Here is an 18572-nt window from a genome sequence, read left to right as displayed (position 1 = left end):
CTGGCAAATGGGAGTAGATTCATTTCGGATATTTGGTCAGCATGGATGAATTGGACTGAGGGGACTGTTTCCATGTTGCACATCTCTATAACTCCATGACTCTAAGTGCCTTGCAAAATCTATTAACTATTTGGAGAACAAATCTGTTAAATTCTCAAATGTAACTTCTCCTAATTTTGCCTGGAACACACTTGACTGAATGCAAACATTTCCATCCTGTAGCAATGCAAATTCAGGGAAGCCTTTTGCAGTTTTTTTTTCTCTTTAAAATTAATTTCACATTGATCATTTACCTCACTCTAACTCTTTTGTTACATCTGTGGATTCAAATCAGGTCAAGCATCCCCAGTTCATTACAGTTTCAGACTGGAAGCTCCTATGTGAGAAGGGATGTGCTGACTCCCCTTTTTTATTCACGCACTCCCTCAGTTAATTGCAACAAGGCTAATTTAAAAAGTGATCCTTCCGTTATGGATAACTTTCTCCCAAACATAAACAGATTTCAGTTACTGTAATATAGTTGTACCACAATGGCTCAGTAGTTAGCACTGCTACCTTACAGCACCAGGGACCTGTGTTTGATTCTGTATTGGGTGACTGTATGGAGTTCACACATTGTCTCCATGGTGCTCCAGTTTCCTCCCATCATCAAAGATATGCAGGTTAGGTGAATTGGTCTTGGAAATGCAGGAATATGGGGATTGGGTAGGCAGCTGGGTTTGGATGGGATACTTTTCGGAGTGTCGGTGGAGGCTCAATGGGCCGAATGGCCTCCTTCCGCACTGTAGGTTTTCTAAGGCAGAATGAGAAATTGAAATGTGGGCTTTATGAAAGAATTTAATAAGGCTTTTGTGAAAAACAAAAAAAAAGAAAGTTTATTAATTACTAAAAAGTGAGAAGTATTAGTAAGGCAATACAGAATAACAGAAGAGTCCAAATATAAATTAGAAGCAGATCCTTGGATGTGTCTTTGTTTGGCTTGTTCTAGGATGGGTGTGTTTTCCCATCAAAGTGGTGTCCTTAGGCATGCATGGGAATTCCTAGAAGCATGGCATTCCAACCGGAACTCTGTCAACAAACACATCGAGTTAGACCCCATCTATGACCTCCCTGAGAAAAGGAACAGGAAGCGACTTCACCACAGGAAATAACATCACCACAGAAAATGACATCACCAACCCAAAGAAACCCAAACATATAAATAGAAAGCAGGAGTTTTCAGCAGTGCTTCACCTGAGGCCCACTGAAGATGTTACCTAGTGGGGTAACGAAACGTCTAGAAATGAACCTTCAAGTTCAGCAAGCAAACCTATGTCCAAAACCTCAACCTAAGCTACAAATCTTCTCAGAGCTTGCGAAGGTACAGGTTGTTCTGCTGTATCATGTGTTTCATCCGTGTGAATTGACTATAAAGTGATTGATGAGTTGTGGACATTGTTTGGATAATGCAAACTTCCTACTAAACAGATATAGTGATTTTCTACTGTTGATTTTCCGCTGTGCAATTTTTCTCTCGCAGTTTTCCATCGTGCAAGGTTGCAGACGAACACAACTGTTGTGTTATAGCAAAACAACCTATAAGGTGCTGGTTAGAAAATCTTTGGATGGATTCACTTTTATGGTCAGAAGTCACACAACACCAGGTTTTAGTCCAGCAGGTTTATTTGAAGTCACAAAGTGTCAGAGCACCGCTCCTTCATCAGCTGAAGTTTATGGTTGTTGGAAGTTGGGATGTTTGCCAGAGTAACACCAGAACAGTGCAGTCTGGAGTTGTGTGGTCTTATGTAAGTGGCTGAGAGTTTCAACAACAGGGACCAGATAAGTAAAAGGAAAGGGAAAAGTAAATGGACTCTGAGAAGGGGATAATAAAACCATAAGACATCGGAGCAGAAGTTAGGCTATTCAGCCCATTGAGTCTGCACTGTCATTCAATCATAGCTGATAAGTTTCTCAACCCTTTTTTCCTGCTTTCTTCCCGTCACCCTTGATCCCCTTGACAATCAAGAACCTCTTGATCTCAATCTTAAATACACTCAATGACATGGCCTCCACAGCCTTCCTTGAATTCCATAGATTCACCACTCTCTGGCTGAAGAGGTTTCTCCTCATTTTTGTTCTGAAAGGTCTTCCCTTTACTCCAAGGCTGTGCTCTCAGATCCTTGTCTGTACTACAAATGGAAACATTTCCCCAACATTCACTCTCCAAGCCATTCAGTACTCTGTAAGTTTCAATTGGATTGCCCATCATCCTTCTGAACTCCGAGTATAAACCCACAATCCTCAAACATGCCACATATGTTAAACTTCACATTCATAGGACCATTCTCGTGAACTTCCTCTGAACATGTTCCAGGGCCAGTATATCCTTCCTGAGATATGGGGCTCAAAACTGCACACGCTACTCCAAATGTAGTTTGACAAGAGCCTTATAAAGCCTCAGAGGTTCATCCCTGCTTTTATATTCTAGTCCTCAAAATAAATACTAACATTGAATATGCATTCCCAACTACTGATTCAACCTGCAAATTTACCTTGAGCAAATCCTGGACTAGAACTCCCAAGTTAACATAGAACATTACATAGAACATTACAGTGCAGTACAGGCCCTCCAGCCCACGATGTTGCGCCAACCTGTCATACCAATCCGAAGCCCATCTAACCTACACTATTCCATGTATGTCTATGTGCTTGTCCAATGACGACTTAAATGTACTTAAAGTTGGTGAATCTACTGCCATTGCAGGCAAAGCATTTCATACCCTTACTACTCTCTGAGTAAAGAAACTACCTCTGACATCTGTCCTATATCTATCACCCCTCAATTTAAAGCTATGCCCCCTCGTCACCATACTTGGAAAAAGGCTCTCCCTGTCCACCCTATCTAACCCTCTAATTATCTTATATGTCTCTATTAAGTCACCTCTCAACCTTCTTCTCTCTAAAGAAAACAGCCTCAAGTCCCTCAGCCTTCCTTCATAAGACCTTCCCTCCATACCAGGCAACATCCTAGTAAATCTCCTCTGCACCCTTTCCAAAGCTTCCACATCCTTCTTATAATGCAGTGGACCAAAACTGTACACAATACTCCAAGTGCGGCCGCACCAGAGTTTGTACAGCTGCAGCATAACCTCCTGGTTCTGGAACCCGATCCCTCTATTAATAAAAGCTAAAACACTGTATACCTTCATAACAACCCTGTCAACCTGGGTGGCAACTTTCAAGGATCTGTGTACCTGGACACCGAGATCTCTCTGCTCATCTACACTACCAAGAATCTTACCATTAGCCCAGTACTTTGCATTCCAATTACTCCAACCAAAGTGAATCACCTCACACTTGTCTGCATTAAACTCCATTTGCCACCTCTCAGCCCAGCTCTGCAGCTTATCTATGTCTCTCTGTAACCTACAACATCCTTCATCACTGTCCACAACTCCACCAACCTTAGTGTCGTCTGCAAATTTACTAACACACTCATCCAGGTCATTTATAAAAATGATGAACAGCAGTGGACCCAACACCGACCCTTGAGGTACACCACTAGGAACTGGATTCAAAGATGAACATTTCCCATCAACCACCACCCTCTGTCTTCTTTCAGCAAGCCAATTACTGATCCAAACTACTATATCTCCCACAATCACATTCCTCTGCATTTTGTACAATAGCCTACTGTGGGGAACCTTATCGAATGCCTTGCTGAAATCCATATACACCACATCATCTGGTTTACTCTCATCTACCTGTTTGGTCACCTTCTCAAAGAACTCAATAAGGTTTATGAGGCACGACCTACCCTTCACAAAACCATGCTGACTATCCCTAATCAAATTATTCTTTTCTAGATGATAAGAAATTGTCTCTCTTATAACCTTTTACAACACTTTACCAACAATTGAAGTAAGGCTCACTGGTCTATAATTACCAGGGTTGTCTCTACTCCCCTTCTTGAACAGGGGAACCACATTTCCTATCCTCCAGTCTTCTGGCACTATTCCTGTAGACACTGACAATTTAAAGATCAATGCCAAAGGCTCGGCAATCTCCTCTCTGGCTTCGCAGAGGATCCTAAGATAAATCCCATCTGGCCCAGCGGACTTATCTATTTTCACACACTGCAGGATTTCTAATACCTCTTCCTTGTGAACCTCAATCCCACCTAGTCTAGTAGCCTGTATCTCAGTATTCTCCTTGACAACATTGTCATTTTCTAGAGTGAATACTATCTCCTCTGACTCCATACACAACTTCCCACTACTATCCTTGATTGGCCCTAATCTTACTCTCATCATTCTTTTATTCTTTAAATACCTATGGAAAGCATTAGGGTTTACCCTGATCCTATCCGCCAACAACTTCTCATGTCTCCTCCTGGCTCTTCTGAGCTCTCTCTTCAGGTCTTTCCTGGCTACCTTGTAATCCTCAAGCGCCCTAACATAGCCTTCACATCTCATCCTAACATAAGCCTTCTTCTTCCTCTTGACCAGAGATTCCACTTCCTTCGTAAACCATGGCTCCCACGCTCTACAACTTCCTCCCTGCCTGACAGGTACATACTTATCTAGGACACACAGGAGCTTTTCCTTGAATAAGCTCCACATTTCTAATGTGCCCATCCCTGCAGTTTCCTTCCCCATCCTATACTTCCTAAATCTTGCCTAATCGCATCGTAATTGCCTTTCCCCCAGCTGTAACTCTTGCCCAGTGGTATACACCTATCCCTTTCTATCACTAAAGTAAACATAACAGAATTGTGATCGCTATCACCAAAATGCTCACCTACTTCCAAGTCTAACACCTGGCTGGGCTCATTACCCAGTACCAAATCTAATATGGTTTCACCCCTTAGTGGCCTGTCTACATATTTGTTAGGAAGCCTTCCTGCACACACTGGACAAAAACTGACCCATCTATAGCACTCATATTATAGTGTGCCTAGTCAATATTTGGAAAGTTGAAGTCCCCCATGACAACTACCCTGTCTCTCTCGCTCCTATCGAGAATCATCTTTGCTATCCTTTCCTCTACATCTCTGGAACTATTTGGAGGCCTATAGAAAACTGCCAACAGGATGACCTCTCCTTTCCTGTTTCTCACCTCAGCCCATACTACCTCAGTTGTCGACCCCAAACATCATTTCTGCAACTGTAATACTGTCCTTGACCAACAATGCTACACCTCCCCCTCTTTTACCATCTCTGTTCTTATTGAAACATCTAAATCCTGGATCCTGCACAACCATTCCTGTCCCTGCTCTATCCATGTCTCCGAAATGGCCACAACATCGAAGTCCCAGGGACCAACCCATGCTGCAAGTTCAACCACCTTATTCTAGATGTTCCTGGCATTGAAGTAGACACACTTCGAACCAACTTCTTGCTTGCTGGTGCCATCTTGCGTCCCTGAAACTTGATTTCGGATCTCCCTACTCTCAACCTTTTCTATACTCAAACTACAGTTTTGGTTCCCATCCCCCTGCTGGATTAGTTTAAACCCACTCCAATAGCCTTAGCGAATTTCCCCCCCCAGGATATTGGTACCCCTCTGGTTCAGGTAAAGACCATCCTGCTTGTAGAGTTCCCACCTACCCGAGAAAGAGCCCCAATTATCCAAGAATCTAAAACCCTCCCTCCTGCACCATCCCTGTAGACACGTGTTCAATTCCTCTCTCTCCCTATTCTTTGCCTCACTAGCACGTGGCACTGGCAACAAACCAGAGACAACGACTCTGTTCATCCTAGCTCTAAGCTTCCATCCTAGCTCCTGAATTTCTGCCTTAAATCCCCATCTCTCTTCCTATGTCGTTGGTGCCTATGTGGATCACGACTTAGGGCTGTTCCCACTCCCCATTAAGGAACTCAAAATCACGATCAGAGACATCACGAACCTTTGCACTTCAGATTTCTGAATTTCTTCCCCATTTAGAAAATATCCATGTCTCTATTCTTTCTACCAATGTGCATAACCTCACATTTTTCCATATTATACTCCATCTGCCACTACTTTGCCCACTCTCCTAACCTGTCCAAATCCTTCTGCACCCTCCCTGCCTCCTCAATGCTATCTGTCCCTCTACCTATCTTTGTGTTGTCTCCAAACCTAGGCAGAATATCCTCAGTTCCTTCATCTAGTCATTAATGTATAAAGTGAAAGCTGTGGTCCCAACACTAAGCCTTGCAAAACACCACTTGTCACCAGCTGCCATCCTGAGAGTCATATGCAATGTGTCACTGAGAAGGCAACAAATCTGAATCCAAATAGAATCCAGTGGCATCAAGGAAATTGAAAAATGAAATTGCAGCTTGCACTTTATAGTGTATGATGACACAGAAAATATTATGATGTAGAGGTGCTGGTGTTGGACTGGGGGTGGACAAAGTTAAAAAAATCACACAACACCAGGTTACCCTAAGTCCAACAGGGCTATTTGGAAGCTTTCAGAGTGCGATATAAAACGATATATTGAAGCAATCATTTTAATTGCATGACACTGACCGTTTGCTGGAAATTCTGTCTTATGATCCTGCCCCACCCGTCACCTGATAAAGGAGCAGCTATCTGAAAGCTAATAAACCTGTTGGACTATAACCTGGTGTGGTGTAATTTTTAACAGAAAATGTTGTATATTTCAGGAAGAAAACTGAATAAAAGACAAAGGAATGTGGGTCGGGTGAATGCACATTGGAACGTACGAACTGCAGCGAAGGAAAGAAAGCCACACAGCGATTGAGTAAAACTCGCGAGTTCTCACTTAGCCTATTGGTACACACTTCTTCATTTCCCCGCCCCAATCTCCAGCGTCCAGAGTCTAGTGGGAATACTGTGGAAGGGAGCTGAAGTAACAGCAATGGGAATCAATCTCGGTGACACGTTCCCAAATTTCGAAGCTGACACAACAGTGGGGAAGATAAGATTCCATGAGTGGCTGGGATCCTCGTAAGTTAAAGAAATAAACACAGTTCTTGCAGCAAATTGAGAGTTTCAGGCGTGTAGAACGTTGCGACATGCGGCGACTGCGCACACGGTGCCGATGTTGCCAAGTGCATATTCCGAAGTGTCAAAGTCACGAAAATAAAGCGCGTTGTTCATTTTAAAGCGAACATTTCTTTCATGCGTCCGTTTCCTTTCGGGAAGCGTGTACATCTCATCAGGGAGCGCATACACTCTGCCCAGATCGTGCCAGCCAATGCATGTCGATTTGTGTGACTGTGTAATTTGATCCCGCAACGGTGTTGACTGAACTGTCAGATCAAAAACGCGGTGTCGTGTTGCTGGAACAGAGCTGGACCTATGCAAGAGTGGCGGGTCAGAAAATTGGCGAGTTGCTCTTGGCAGAAGTTCTGGAGATATGCGGGTTAGAGAAAGAAAAGGCAGGGTTCCAAATGTCTGTTTCCAAATGCATGCGGTTTAACCCAGTGGCGTCTTGTGGATTCCTGCTCTGGAGAGTGGTTGTACAATCTATTATCAGAGATCATTCAACACTGTCACAGTATGATAAACATGATTTGGAGATGCCAGTGTTGGCCTGGGATGGACAAAGTTTAAAAATCACACAACACCAGGTTATAGTCCAACAGGTTTATTTGGCAGCACTAGCTTTCGGAGCGCTGCTCCTTCATCAGGTGGTTTGTGGAGTATAAGATCGTAGGACACAGAACTTATACCAAAAGTTTATAGTGTGATGTAACTGAAATTATATATTGAAAAAGACCTGGATTGTTGTTAAGTCTCTCATCTTTTAGAATGACCATGTTGGTTTTAGTTCTTTCATATGTGTAGGTTTTTTAAAAGTTATATTCTCAAGTGAACTTTAACAATAGGTGTCATGTCGGCCCCGATAATGCATTGAAGGTGTGAGCTTCCCTGTGTGAGGCTGTCTGTGCCACAATAGTCAGACTGATTCTAATTTTTTAAAAAAACAGATTTACAGAATCTTACATGGATTCATGCAGTTTTTGAGCAAAATAAAATGTAATTGTACACGTACAAATTCAAGTACAAAGTCTGATAGGGCGCGGAATGAATATACTGAATACTAAGGGAACAAAGGTCGAGTTGTCGACTGGCTCGGGTGGAAGGCCATCGACCTGAAACATTCTCTCTTTGTCAACATGTGTTGCCAGATATGCTGAGTAATTTTAGCATTTTCTGTATTTATTTCAGGTTTCTAGTGTCTGAAGAATTTTGCTTTGTGACAATTGTCCTTATGTCCCTGAATGACTGTACCCTAGGGAGAATTTATATCATATCATAGAATCCCCACAGTGTGGATATTGGCCACTTGGCCTAACAAGTCCACACCGACCCTCCAAAGAGCATCCCATGCAGACCCATTTCCCCTACCCCATCCCTGCATGTACCATGGCTAATATACCTAAGCCACACATCCCTGAACACTGTGGGTGATTTAGTGTGGCCAATCCACCTAACTTGCACATCTGTGGACTGTGGGAGGGAACCAGAGCACCTGGGGGAAACTCACACAGACATGGGGAGAACATGAAAACTCAAAACAGGTAGTTGCCCCAGGTTGGAATCAAACCCTGGCGCTGAGACAGCAGTACCAACCACTGAACCACTGCATATTGATTTACTTTTTTTAAAGAGACTATTTACCAAGTTTCGGCTGTTCATAATTTCATATAGTTTCCGGATATAATTTAATGACCCTTTGAAAACCAAGTTGTCTCTTCCCTCAACCTTGTGAAAGCACAAATCATTTGTTTTAAAAATTGTTGAGCCAACATGCTAACATGTCACAGTATCTTCTATATTGGCCTTATCCCAATTGACCAGAGAAATATTATCCCTAACTTTTATTATCAAAGGAACAGTTTAAGTCCCCTAAAAACTCTTCGTATGGAAGCTGTGCTGTAGCATGTAAATGGGGAGAGTTGGCTTAGAATCTTTCAAAAACTCCAAACTTAAAACAAGATTAGAGTATAAAAACATGTTAAATAACTTAAATGACGTTCCTTCCTCTCTCCACTATGATCAGGCAGTGTTTTGTCATTCTAATTGTGATATTTTGGTTTGTGCACATTATTTTGCAATCCTTGAGAACCATGCAGGTGTCACAGTTTTCAATGTCTCTTTTTTTCCATCATGCCAGTTATGAGTACTTGGTTACAAAATGTGTCTAACTGGAGAAGATGAAACAGCTTGTCAAGAAGTCACAGCCTGGATTGAGTTTTGGTGGAGGATAAGGGGAATGTTCAAAACTAATCAGGAGAAATAATATTTCATTCATTGGGTAGGTATACAGAACAGGCTCCCTCAGGATACATTGGAAGCAGGTATTACTGTTCATTAACACGAATTCAGTCAGTTTCTTTCAGGGAAAAGTAGTTTGCTGTGTTGTGTATGAGGAATTCAAGATATATCTGGGTAGATGTAGGAGACATTGGAGGTGCTGGTGAATTTGGTTCTCTGGCTAATAAGGGTTTTTTTCTGCCTTGAATAGGTTTCCTCAACTCAGGCCTGGATCTGCTATAGCACAACTGACAGTTAACATTTAGTCATTAACTCCATTATCACCATATTACACAATACCAGGAACCAAAGAGTTTTCAATCTAATTATGTGACGGAAGTTTAGGTGCACAAATACAGAAGAGCAAAAGGAGGAAAACAGTGGTTAGAAAGTGTTTGGTGATAGAGTCACAATCTTGAATTTGAAAGGCGGTTAAAGTTCCTTTACTGATTTTTCTGTCCGTTGTTCTGTCCCCTCCCAAGCCAGATCTTTCTCTTCGTGGAATATTTGGACAGAAGTTTGTCTCTACACCCATGCTCCACTTTATATGGAAGGCTTCATACTTTGTAGAAGTGTAATAGTGTACTGATGGTTATCATTTGTTATACAGATGGGGTCTTCTGTGCTCCCACCCTGCAGACTTCACCCCTGTTTGCACCACAGAGCTGGGCCTTATGGCGAAATTGACTTTAGAATTTAAAAAGCGCAACGTGAAAATGATAGCGCTTTCTGTTGACAGCGTTAAGGACCACCATGGGTGGAGCAAGGTACAGTACTTTGTATGGAATATCACATCTAAGCATTTGATGCTTTGAAATGAATAATAACGCAATTGGAATAATTGTACTTTCAACTTTTAAACAACAAAGCAGAGTGGTGTCAGTGTACTAGAAGGTGCTCACTGTCCATGAATTAGTGAGAGGCTTGTAAGTACATCATTTGAGGTATACTTTGCAAAGTTAAAGAAACAGCTGCAATGTTGTGCCTATTCAGTTTTTATGGGGTAATCTGGGGGTATTGTTTTTGACAGTCAAGAATGTGGTGCTGGAAAAACACAGCAAGCCAGGCAGCATCCAAGGAGTTCCTTATGAAGGGCCAGTGGCTTAGTGGTTAGCGCTGCTGCCTCACAGCACCAGGGTCCCAGGTTCGATTCCAGCCTCGGGTGACTGTCTGTCTGTGTGGAGTTGGCACATTCTCCCCGTGTCTGTGTGGGTTTCCTCCGGGTGCTCTGGTTTCCTCCCACAGTGCAAAGATGTGCAGGTCAGGTGAATCGGCCATGCTAAATTGCCCCTAGTGTTAAGTGCATTAGTCAGAGGGAGATGGGTCTGGGTGGGTCCCTCTTTGGTGGGTCGGTGTGGACTGGTTGGGCCGAAGGGCCTGTTTCAACACTGTTGGGAACCTAATCTAATCTAATGTGCTTACGTCCGAAACATCGATTCTCCTGCTCCTCGGATGCTGCCTGACCTGCTGTGCTTCGCCAGCAGTAAACACTCGACTCTGAACTCCAGCATCTGCAGTCCTCACTGTCTCCTATTGTTTTTAACACCTTGTCTGTTACACATTGCCCTGATGAGTGCAAATGATGTGTGAAATTATGTTGTTTTCCAGCAATACTCACGTTTTGTGATATGAAACGACTATCTTAAATTAAACTTGGTCCTGTTTTACAGCATACTGGTATTTGGGGAAAAAATAAACTTGGAGTTTTCACAACGAGGGATGAGCAGGGATTTATATTTAATCATAAACAACAGCACATTTCCACACTCAATGGCAGTTATATAATTACTACTGAGTTATTATGGATCATACACATACCTGTCTGCCAGGGTAATTCCTGCCCTGCTATTTCCATTTGAAGTGTACAGCATGGATACAACTTGCTAAAGGAATAAATGAACAAAAACATTGTCAAGTGCTTTCACTGACCAGTAATTTAAATCTTCCCATTTCTTTGTTGGCATTATAATTAGCCATTATACCCTATTACTAACACACTTTACAATGGGGCTTTCTGTAAAGCTGGCAGCACAGTCAGTACTTATGTTTGCTTTTCTATCTTTAAGAAAATAAAACTCTTTTGGCCACATTACTGTACCATGGAGTGAATAAGGAAATCAATAAAATCGTCAAAAACCTGTAGTGCCGTTGAGTTGGCAGGAGTTGAGGTTTTTTTTTAATTTGGAAAATAGTCTCCCACATTAAATAGTTCCTCTGTGATATCTGTACTCTGCAAAATGCTAGCATTCGGGCAATATCAACTGGCCAGAAACCAGAAATGTTGTACTAGGTGACAAACACACCTAATTGTGACATAGAAGGTACACTTGTCTGGCTGTAACTTTATAGAAGTCTCAGTATCTTTCTTTGTTGCAACTGTCCACAAAGCAATAGAACCAGAAAAATTGTTGTGGCTTTTGATCCTATGCTGCTGTCCAAACCCATTTCGGTGTCATCATCCTGTATTTCTTTCAAGTAATTATGAAGTATTAAATAAATATTTTAAGCAATAATTTGTGTTACAATTGACACTTGAAGTAAAACAGTTCTATAAAATTAGTGCCTGTTTGTAAACAGAAGATTTATTCCTTTCATATTCCTTCCTTTGTCTTTAGAATATCTATCAATGACCTGCTGTTATAGAGTCATAGAGATTTACAGCATGGAGGCAGACCCTTTGGTAAACTCATCCATGCTGACCAGATATCCTAAATTAATCCATTTCCATTTGCCAGAGCTTGGGCCATATCCTTTGTATGTATATACCCATCCAGATGCCTTTTAAATGTTGCAAATGGACCAGCGTCCTCCACTTCCTCTAGCAGCTCATTCCATATGCACACCACCCTTTGTGTGAAAAAGTGGCCCCTTAGGTCCCTTTTAAATCTTTTCCCTCACCTTAAAACTGTTGTTGAGGTTTCTCTGCCCGAACCTGTTTTTTTTTCAGTAAAGCATTTTTTTGTCATTATAATGACGCATTTTTTAAAAAAAAAATCACATTCGTATACCACTATTTCATTAGAACCAGTGTTGTGAATGTGGTGTTGGATCTCTTAATACAATATCCCACTCAACATTTCTGTCTCCCCAATTGTCTTTGTTTTTGGAAGAAGTCATATAAACCTTTTTCAGAAACTATAGTATAATTTCTGATAAATCATTGAATCCCTGTGGTGTGGAAGCAGGCTATTTGGCCCATGGAGTCTACACCAACCTCTAACCCAGGCATTTCCCATGGTCATTTGACCTAACCTGCACATCTTTGGCCTATGGGAGATTCATGTAAGAACTGTGAAATTTATGGGCTGCACACAATTTAACAAGATCCCAATGTAAACCCTATGCCCATTTACCTCAGATTTTCATCAGGGATGCATCCGTGGTCTACCATCTTGTTCATGCCAAAAAGGTAATGGTGCCTAAATTTGCTGACTAAACTCTCTTGTATCAATAATTTTGGATTATATTAGCAATCGCACTAGCAACCTTGGTTAGGTCAGCTGAACTTTCCACTTTTCCTGTCTCTTCTAATGTTGTAAGTCTGGCAATGTTAATTAAGTATATCTTGTTAAATGAATATGCCATGGCTGGGAGTGGAAATCTTGTTCTGTCCCTAATGTGAATGAACACAGGGAGGTAATGAGCTGAACGTTAAGACTTCCTTTAACTACTTAAGAATACCAGGATCTAATTGACATAACCAGGTCAGGTATCCTCAAATTCGGGTTTACAATGAATGGCTGGGTGTGCTTGAGGCAAGAGTAAAACAGTTTTTAAAACAACAGCAGGAAAATACATTTTCATTTGGGTACTCAGGTTCTCCAAACCCTGGCCTGATACAGTGCATTGTGGACAGAGTTGAAGTGGACGCAGTTAGAACTGTGTAATTTTTTGGATTGACTATTACAGCTGAAAGACTCTACAAAAGGTTCTAAAGTAGAATCAGGAGCCCTGCATATTTCTCCCAATATTTCTCCCTTCACAAAAAAGATGAAGGTTAAAAACTCATATTTTTTTAATAGATATTTGTCATAACTGCTGCATATGGTCATGCGAGTTATTATATTTAAAAGTAATTAATCCAAACACTTCCTTTTTCATAATATTCTGAGAACGATAGATGGAATAAAGTTGTTAGTGAATACTCTATTGGATGATGATAAAACTTGCCTATGTTACAAAGCCTTGAGTTGAATTGGTGCATTAAAGTTTGTAGATGACACCAAAATCGGAGGTGTAGTGAACAGGGAAGAAGGTTACTTCAGAGTACAATGGGATCCAATAGGCCACGGAGTGGCAGATGGATTTAATTTAGATAAATGTGAGATGCTACATTTTGGAAAGGCAAATCAGAGCAGGACTTGTACACTTAATGGTAAAGTCCTGGGGAGTGTTGCTAAACAAAGTTCTTGGCGTGCAGGTCCATGGTTCCTTGAAAGTGGAGTCACAGGCAAATAGAATAGTGAAGGCGTTTGCTAAGCTTATCTTTATTGGTCAGAGCATTGAGTACAGGAGTTGGGAGGTCATGTTATTATGGCTGTACAGCCACATGGGTTAGGCCACTATTGGAATACTGTGTGCAATTCTGGTCTCCCTGTTAGAGGAAGGATGTTGTGAAACTTGAAAGGGTTCAGAAAAGATTTACAAGGATGTTGCCAGGGTTGGAAGGTCTGAGCTACTGGGAGGGGCTGAATAGCGAGGTTTGAGAAGACTTGTAGCTCAGGTTGAGGGTTTGGATGTAAGTTTGCATGCTGAACTAGAAAGTTTATTTTCAGACATTTTGTCACTATATTAGGTAACATCATCAGTGAGCCTCCAGTGAAGCACTGGTGGTATGGCCCACTTTTTATTTGTGTGTTTAGGTTTCCTTGAGTTGGTGACATCATTTCCTGTGGCGATGTCATTTCCTATTCATTTTCTCAGGATGTGGTAAATGGGATCCATGCCAATGTGTTTGGTAGAGTTCCGGTTGGAAAGCCATGCTTCTAGGAATTCACGTGCATGTCTCTGTTTGGATTGTCCTAGGATGGATGTGTTGTCCCAGTCAAAGTGGTATCCTTCCCCATCTGTATGTAAAAATACTAGTGAGATACAGATGAACAAGGACACCACTTTGACTGGGGCAACACATCCATCCTAGGACAATCCAAACAGACACGCAAGAGAATTCCTAGAAGCATGGCACTCCAACCGGAACTCTACCAACAAACACATTTACTTGGATCCCATTTACCACCCCCGAGAAAAAGAATGGGAAATGACATCACCACAGGAACTGAAATCACCAACCCAAGGAAACCTAAACACAAATAAAATGTGGGCCATACTACCAGTGCTTCACCGGAGGCTCACTGATGTGAGATGTTACCTAGTATGGTGACGAAATGTCTGAAAATGAACCTTCCAGCTCAACGAGCAAACTTGCGTCCAGAGGCTGCATAGGCTGGGGCTGTTCTCCTTGGAGCATCGGAGCCTGAGGGGTGACCTTTATAGAGGTTTATAAAATCACGAGGGGCATGGCTAGGGTAAATAGACAAATTCTTTTCGCTGGCGTGGAGGAGTCCAAACCTAGAGAGCATAGGTTTACAGTGAGAAAGGAGAGATTTAAAAGGGACCGAAGGGGCAAAGTTTTTAAATCGTGGGTGGTGTATACGTGGAATGAGCTGCCTGAGGGAAGTGGTGGAGGCTGGTACAACAACATGTAAAAGGCATCTGGATGGGTATATGAATTGGAAAGGTTTAGAGGGGTATGGGCCAAATTCTGGCAAATAAGACTAGATTTGTTAATGATATCTGGCTGGCATGGATGATTTAGACTGAATGGTCTGTTTCTTTGCACCAAATCTCAATGACTCTGATGTAAACTATGAATGAATTGCTCAGCCAACTCTTTGTCATTTTATTGAATGCAGTGTAAAGATTGGCAGCAGAATTCCTCAGAATTCAAGCAATGATAGTTATTATAGAGGATTTTTTGTTAGTGTTCATGTTGACCTTTGTTTGCCATGTTGTAGGATATTAATCACTACATTGGAGAATCGCAAGTTCAAAATCTACCGTTCCCCATCATCGCTGATGAGAAGAGAGAACTGGCTGTGCAACTGGGAATGCTGGATCCTGCAGAAAAGGACTGCCAAGGGCTGCCGCTGACTGCTCGTGCTGTAAGTTGTCTTTTGCACAGGCTAACGTGATGTTAGGCAACTTACTAGCTGAGCTGGAACTCCGCTGTCAGAATTGTGTTACCTGTTAATCAAGTTAGTTGTGCTGTGAGCTCATTTTGTTTCTGATCAGGCAATTTAATTGGGGCGATTCTTGTTGTTCTGTTGGACAGTGGGAGAGCACCTTTCAAGCAGACGCACTCAAGTGATTGAGAGCTATGTGTCAGGAACGTGATTGGTTTGTCTCTCCTTCCAAATTTGAGATTTGGAAAAAATTAGATCCAAGAATTCATCTCCTCTATTCTGCATTGGTCGTGGGCGTACAATGCTGTTATATTGCCGTGTGGGCTGGTCTTGTTGGTCATTCTTCAGGTACTTGAAGTTGGCTCTTCCAGCCCTCCATGTGAATTGTCCTCTAATCCTGTTTCAGTGATAACCATTGAGCTTGGGACAATAGCTGGTCTCCTGTCAAAGTTAGAGTTGATAAAGTGTGGCGCTGGAAAAAGCACAGCAGGTCAGGCAGCATCAAAGGAGCAAAAAAGTCAATGTTTTGGGCCTGACCTTTCATCAGGACTACCCCAGGGTTATGCCTGAAACAACAACTTGCATGCTCCTTAAATGCTGCCTAACCTCTTGTGCTTTTTCCAGCACCATACTTTATCAACTCTGATTTCTCCAGCGTCTGCAGTCCTCACTATCTACTACTTGTAAAAATTACTGTGTTGAGCACTTATATGACTGCTTGCATATACTTCATCTGTCCTTGGTTAGTCACAATGCTTTTGCAGAGAATATGAACTGCTAACGCGAGATCATAGATTAAACCAAAATTTTAAAAACACCTTTGTCAAGAAAGCAGTGACCGAGCAGTTTGTTCAATACCATCCTCCATCTTTTGAATGTTTTCTGTCCTTCTTATTTTCAGGTGTTTGTTATTGGGCCTGACAAGACCCTGAAGCTGTCCATCCTTTACCCAGCCACCACGGGGAGGAACTTCAATGAAATCCTAAGAGTTATTGATTCCTTGCAGTTAACAGCTTGCAAGAAGGTGGCCACACCAGTGAACTGGAAGGTGAGTGCTTGCCACACTCTCTGTTGTAGTCACCGTCTCAGTGACTGAACAATAGACTAGCCAATAGGGCAGCACAGTGGCTCAGTGGTTAGCACTGCTGTCTCACAGCACTAGGGACCCAGGTTCGATTCCACCTTTAGGTGACTGTCTGTCTATGTGAGGTTTGTGCATTCTCCCCGTGTTTGCGTGGGTTTCCTCCCTCAGTCCAAAGATGTGCAGGTTAGGTAGATTGGCCATGCTAAATTGCCCATCGTGTCCAGGGTTAGCCATGGGAAATGCAGGATTACAGGGATGGGGTGGGTATGGGTGGAATGGTCACATTCAGAGGACTGATGTGGACTCGATGGGCCAAACATCCTGCTCCCACACTGTAGGGACTTTGTGTCTTTCTGGTTAAGAAAGAACTACTTTGTGTATTAATTTAGATAGAAGGTGCTCCAGAGACTTGTGAAGTGTTGGGAGAGGAATGAATCTTTTATTACCAGACGGAAAAGCAAGCAATGGTAAATCAATACCCTTGCTGCACTTTCACTGAAATTAAAGAGGAAATGGGAAGAGGTGCAAAGTTGGCTGCCAGGTCTGTATCACTTTTTTTTATTGACCAGTGACAAGCCTTACAATTGGAGTTACGTTCTTCCCAAAATTATTGGGAAAATAATAAAAGTTAGGGCACCTATTCAAACCATTCATTGAAACAGGTGGGACTTGGTCTAATCTTAACACGTGTAATTTTTCGAAAAAAATGTCTAAACTGATAGCAAGTTTTACTTTATTTTAAAAAAAGAGCTCTTCATTTCTCCACAGAATGGTGAGGAGTGCATGGTGCTTCCCAGTATTTCAGCAGAAGAGGCAAGCATACTCTTCCCAAAGGGAATTCGCACTGATGATCTCCCATCCAAGAAAGGGTATCTGCGCTTCACACCTCAACCCTGAAACATCTCTGCAGAGACTTCACCACGAAGCCAATCACTTCCACTTCTGTTCTGTGCCTGTCCTTATTGCAAGTGTGAACAAATGGAAATCATGTTTGAAGTCAGATTGCCTTTCCTTGCGATGGGATTTCTCACTGTAACCTTTCGATAATAAAAATAGTTTTCTGGAACATGGCATTTGTGAAGTCTGTTGCAGATCTGGTCTGGTTAAGCAAAAGCTGTAGTAAACATGATTGCATTGTAAAACAGCAAGAAGGAGACCACAGTAAAATTGGTTAGACTCTTAAGCAGCTCTAAACATTGCAGTTTATGACCAACTGTTCACCTGCTGCAGTCACGACACATTCCAAAATGTGATTACTTTGAGATGTTTCAAAAATACTGGAAACCCTCAGCAATTCAGAATTTATAATCAATTTGCTGGAAAAGCTGAGCAGGTCTGGCAGCATCTGTGGAGAGAAAGCAGAGTGAACATTTCAGGTGCGGTGACCCTTGTTCAGAACAGAGGTAATGATATATGTTGTGCTGAGACGGAAGCAGAGGCTGAAGTTTTTGTGCTGGCAAACTGTTTTGAGTTAATTCAGCAGCCCTAAATCCTCATTGAGCGTAATTACTCAGATTTTCTTTGTCTTCCCTATCCTAAAGTTAAATAGAGACACCACACCCAGCTGTGCTGTTCCTGGAGTTGTGAAAATTGCTTAGGATAAAACCTGACAACAATAAAGCTTCCCTCTTTTATGCTCATGCCAAGGTGTAACTGGACAGAGAGAATGCAATACCCACTGATACTTTGAGCCAGTGCTCATGGAGCAATAGTAGCGTGTTGGACTGCAGAGCACAAGGTAGCATGTTCAAATTACGTCAGGCTCCTTGGGTCTTACAGGGTAACAGAGGCTGTCTTTTGTGGATGTTTATTGCTTAAACTCCACTGATACTTTCAGTGCTTTTAGAGAGAGGTGTGGAGTGCTTTATCTCCCTCTTCAACAACATTTGACGTAATCATCTTCCTACCTCTTTCCTCAAATTTTGGTTTCATTGCATTACTTCTAATGGGCTTTGCGTGTAGGCTAATCACTTGAAACACTAGCAGTTTGGTGCCAGCGATTCATTGGTGAAAAATGCCATGAGTGATTTGGTGGTGGGAAGGGATTGCCATTT

General features: G+C 42.1%; 1 protein-coding gene across 1 annotated transcript; it reads left to right on the top strand.

Moving 5' to 3' along the window:
* Positions 1 to 6781: 6781 nt before the first annotated feature.
* prdx6 (peroxiredoxin 6) lies at positions 6782 to 17584 on the top strand. Its single transcript, XM_060829676.1, has 5 exons — positions 6782 to 6936; positions 9863 to 10019; positions 15267 to 15413; positions 16336 to 16482; positions 17287 to 17584. Exons 1-5 carry the CDS (start codon positions 6848 to 6850, stop codon positions 17413 to 17415), a joined length of 669 nt encoding a protein of 222 aa, XP_060685659.1. The 5' UTR covers positions 6782 to 6847; the 3' UTR covers positions 17416 to 17584.
* The last annotated feature ends 988 nt before the right edge of the window (positions 17585 to 18572 follow it).

This window comes from Hemiscyllium ocellatum, chromosome 9 (assembly GCF_020745735.1).
Source record: "Hemiscyllium ocellatum isolate sHemOce1 chromosome 9, sHemOce1.pat.X.cur, whole genome shotgun sequence".
NCBI classification, from domain to species: domain Eukaryota; kingdom Metazoa; phylum Chordata; class Chondrichthyes; order Orectolobiformes; family Hemiscylliidae; genus Hemiscyllium; species Hemiscyllium ocellatum.
The sequence above is the reverse complement of the archived record's forward strand: the minus strand, read 5'-3'. Positions and strand labels throughout refer to the sequence as shown.

What these genes read in the sequence shown, in the direction of transcription:
- prdx6 (XM_060829676.1), top strand. Translation starts at nt 6,848, where the DNA reads ATGGGAATCAATCTCGGTGACACGTTCCCAAATTTCGAAGCTGACACA. An exon ending in ACCACCATGGGTGGAGCAAG is followed by an intron (nt 10,020 to 15,266) that starts GTACAGTACTTT and finishes GCCATGTTGTAG; the next exon opens with GATATTAATCACTACATTGG. An exon ending in CCACACCAGTGAACTGGAAG is followed by an intron (nt 16,483 to 17,286) that starts GTGAGTGCTTGC and finishes ATTTCTCCACAG; the next exon opens with AATGGTGAGGAGTGCATGGT.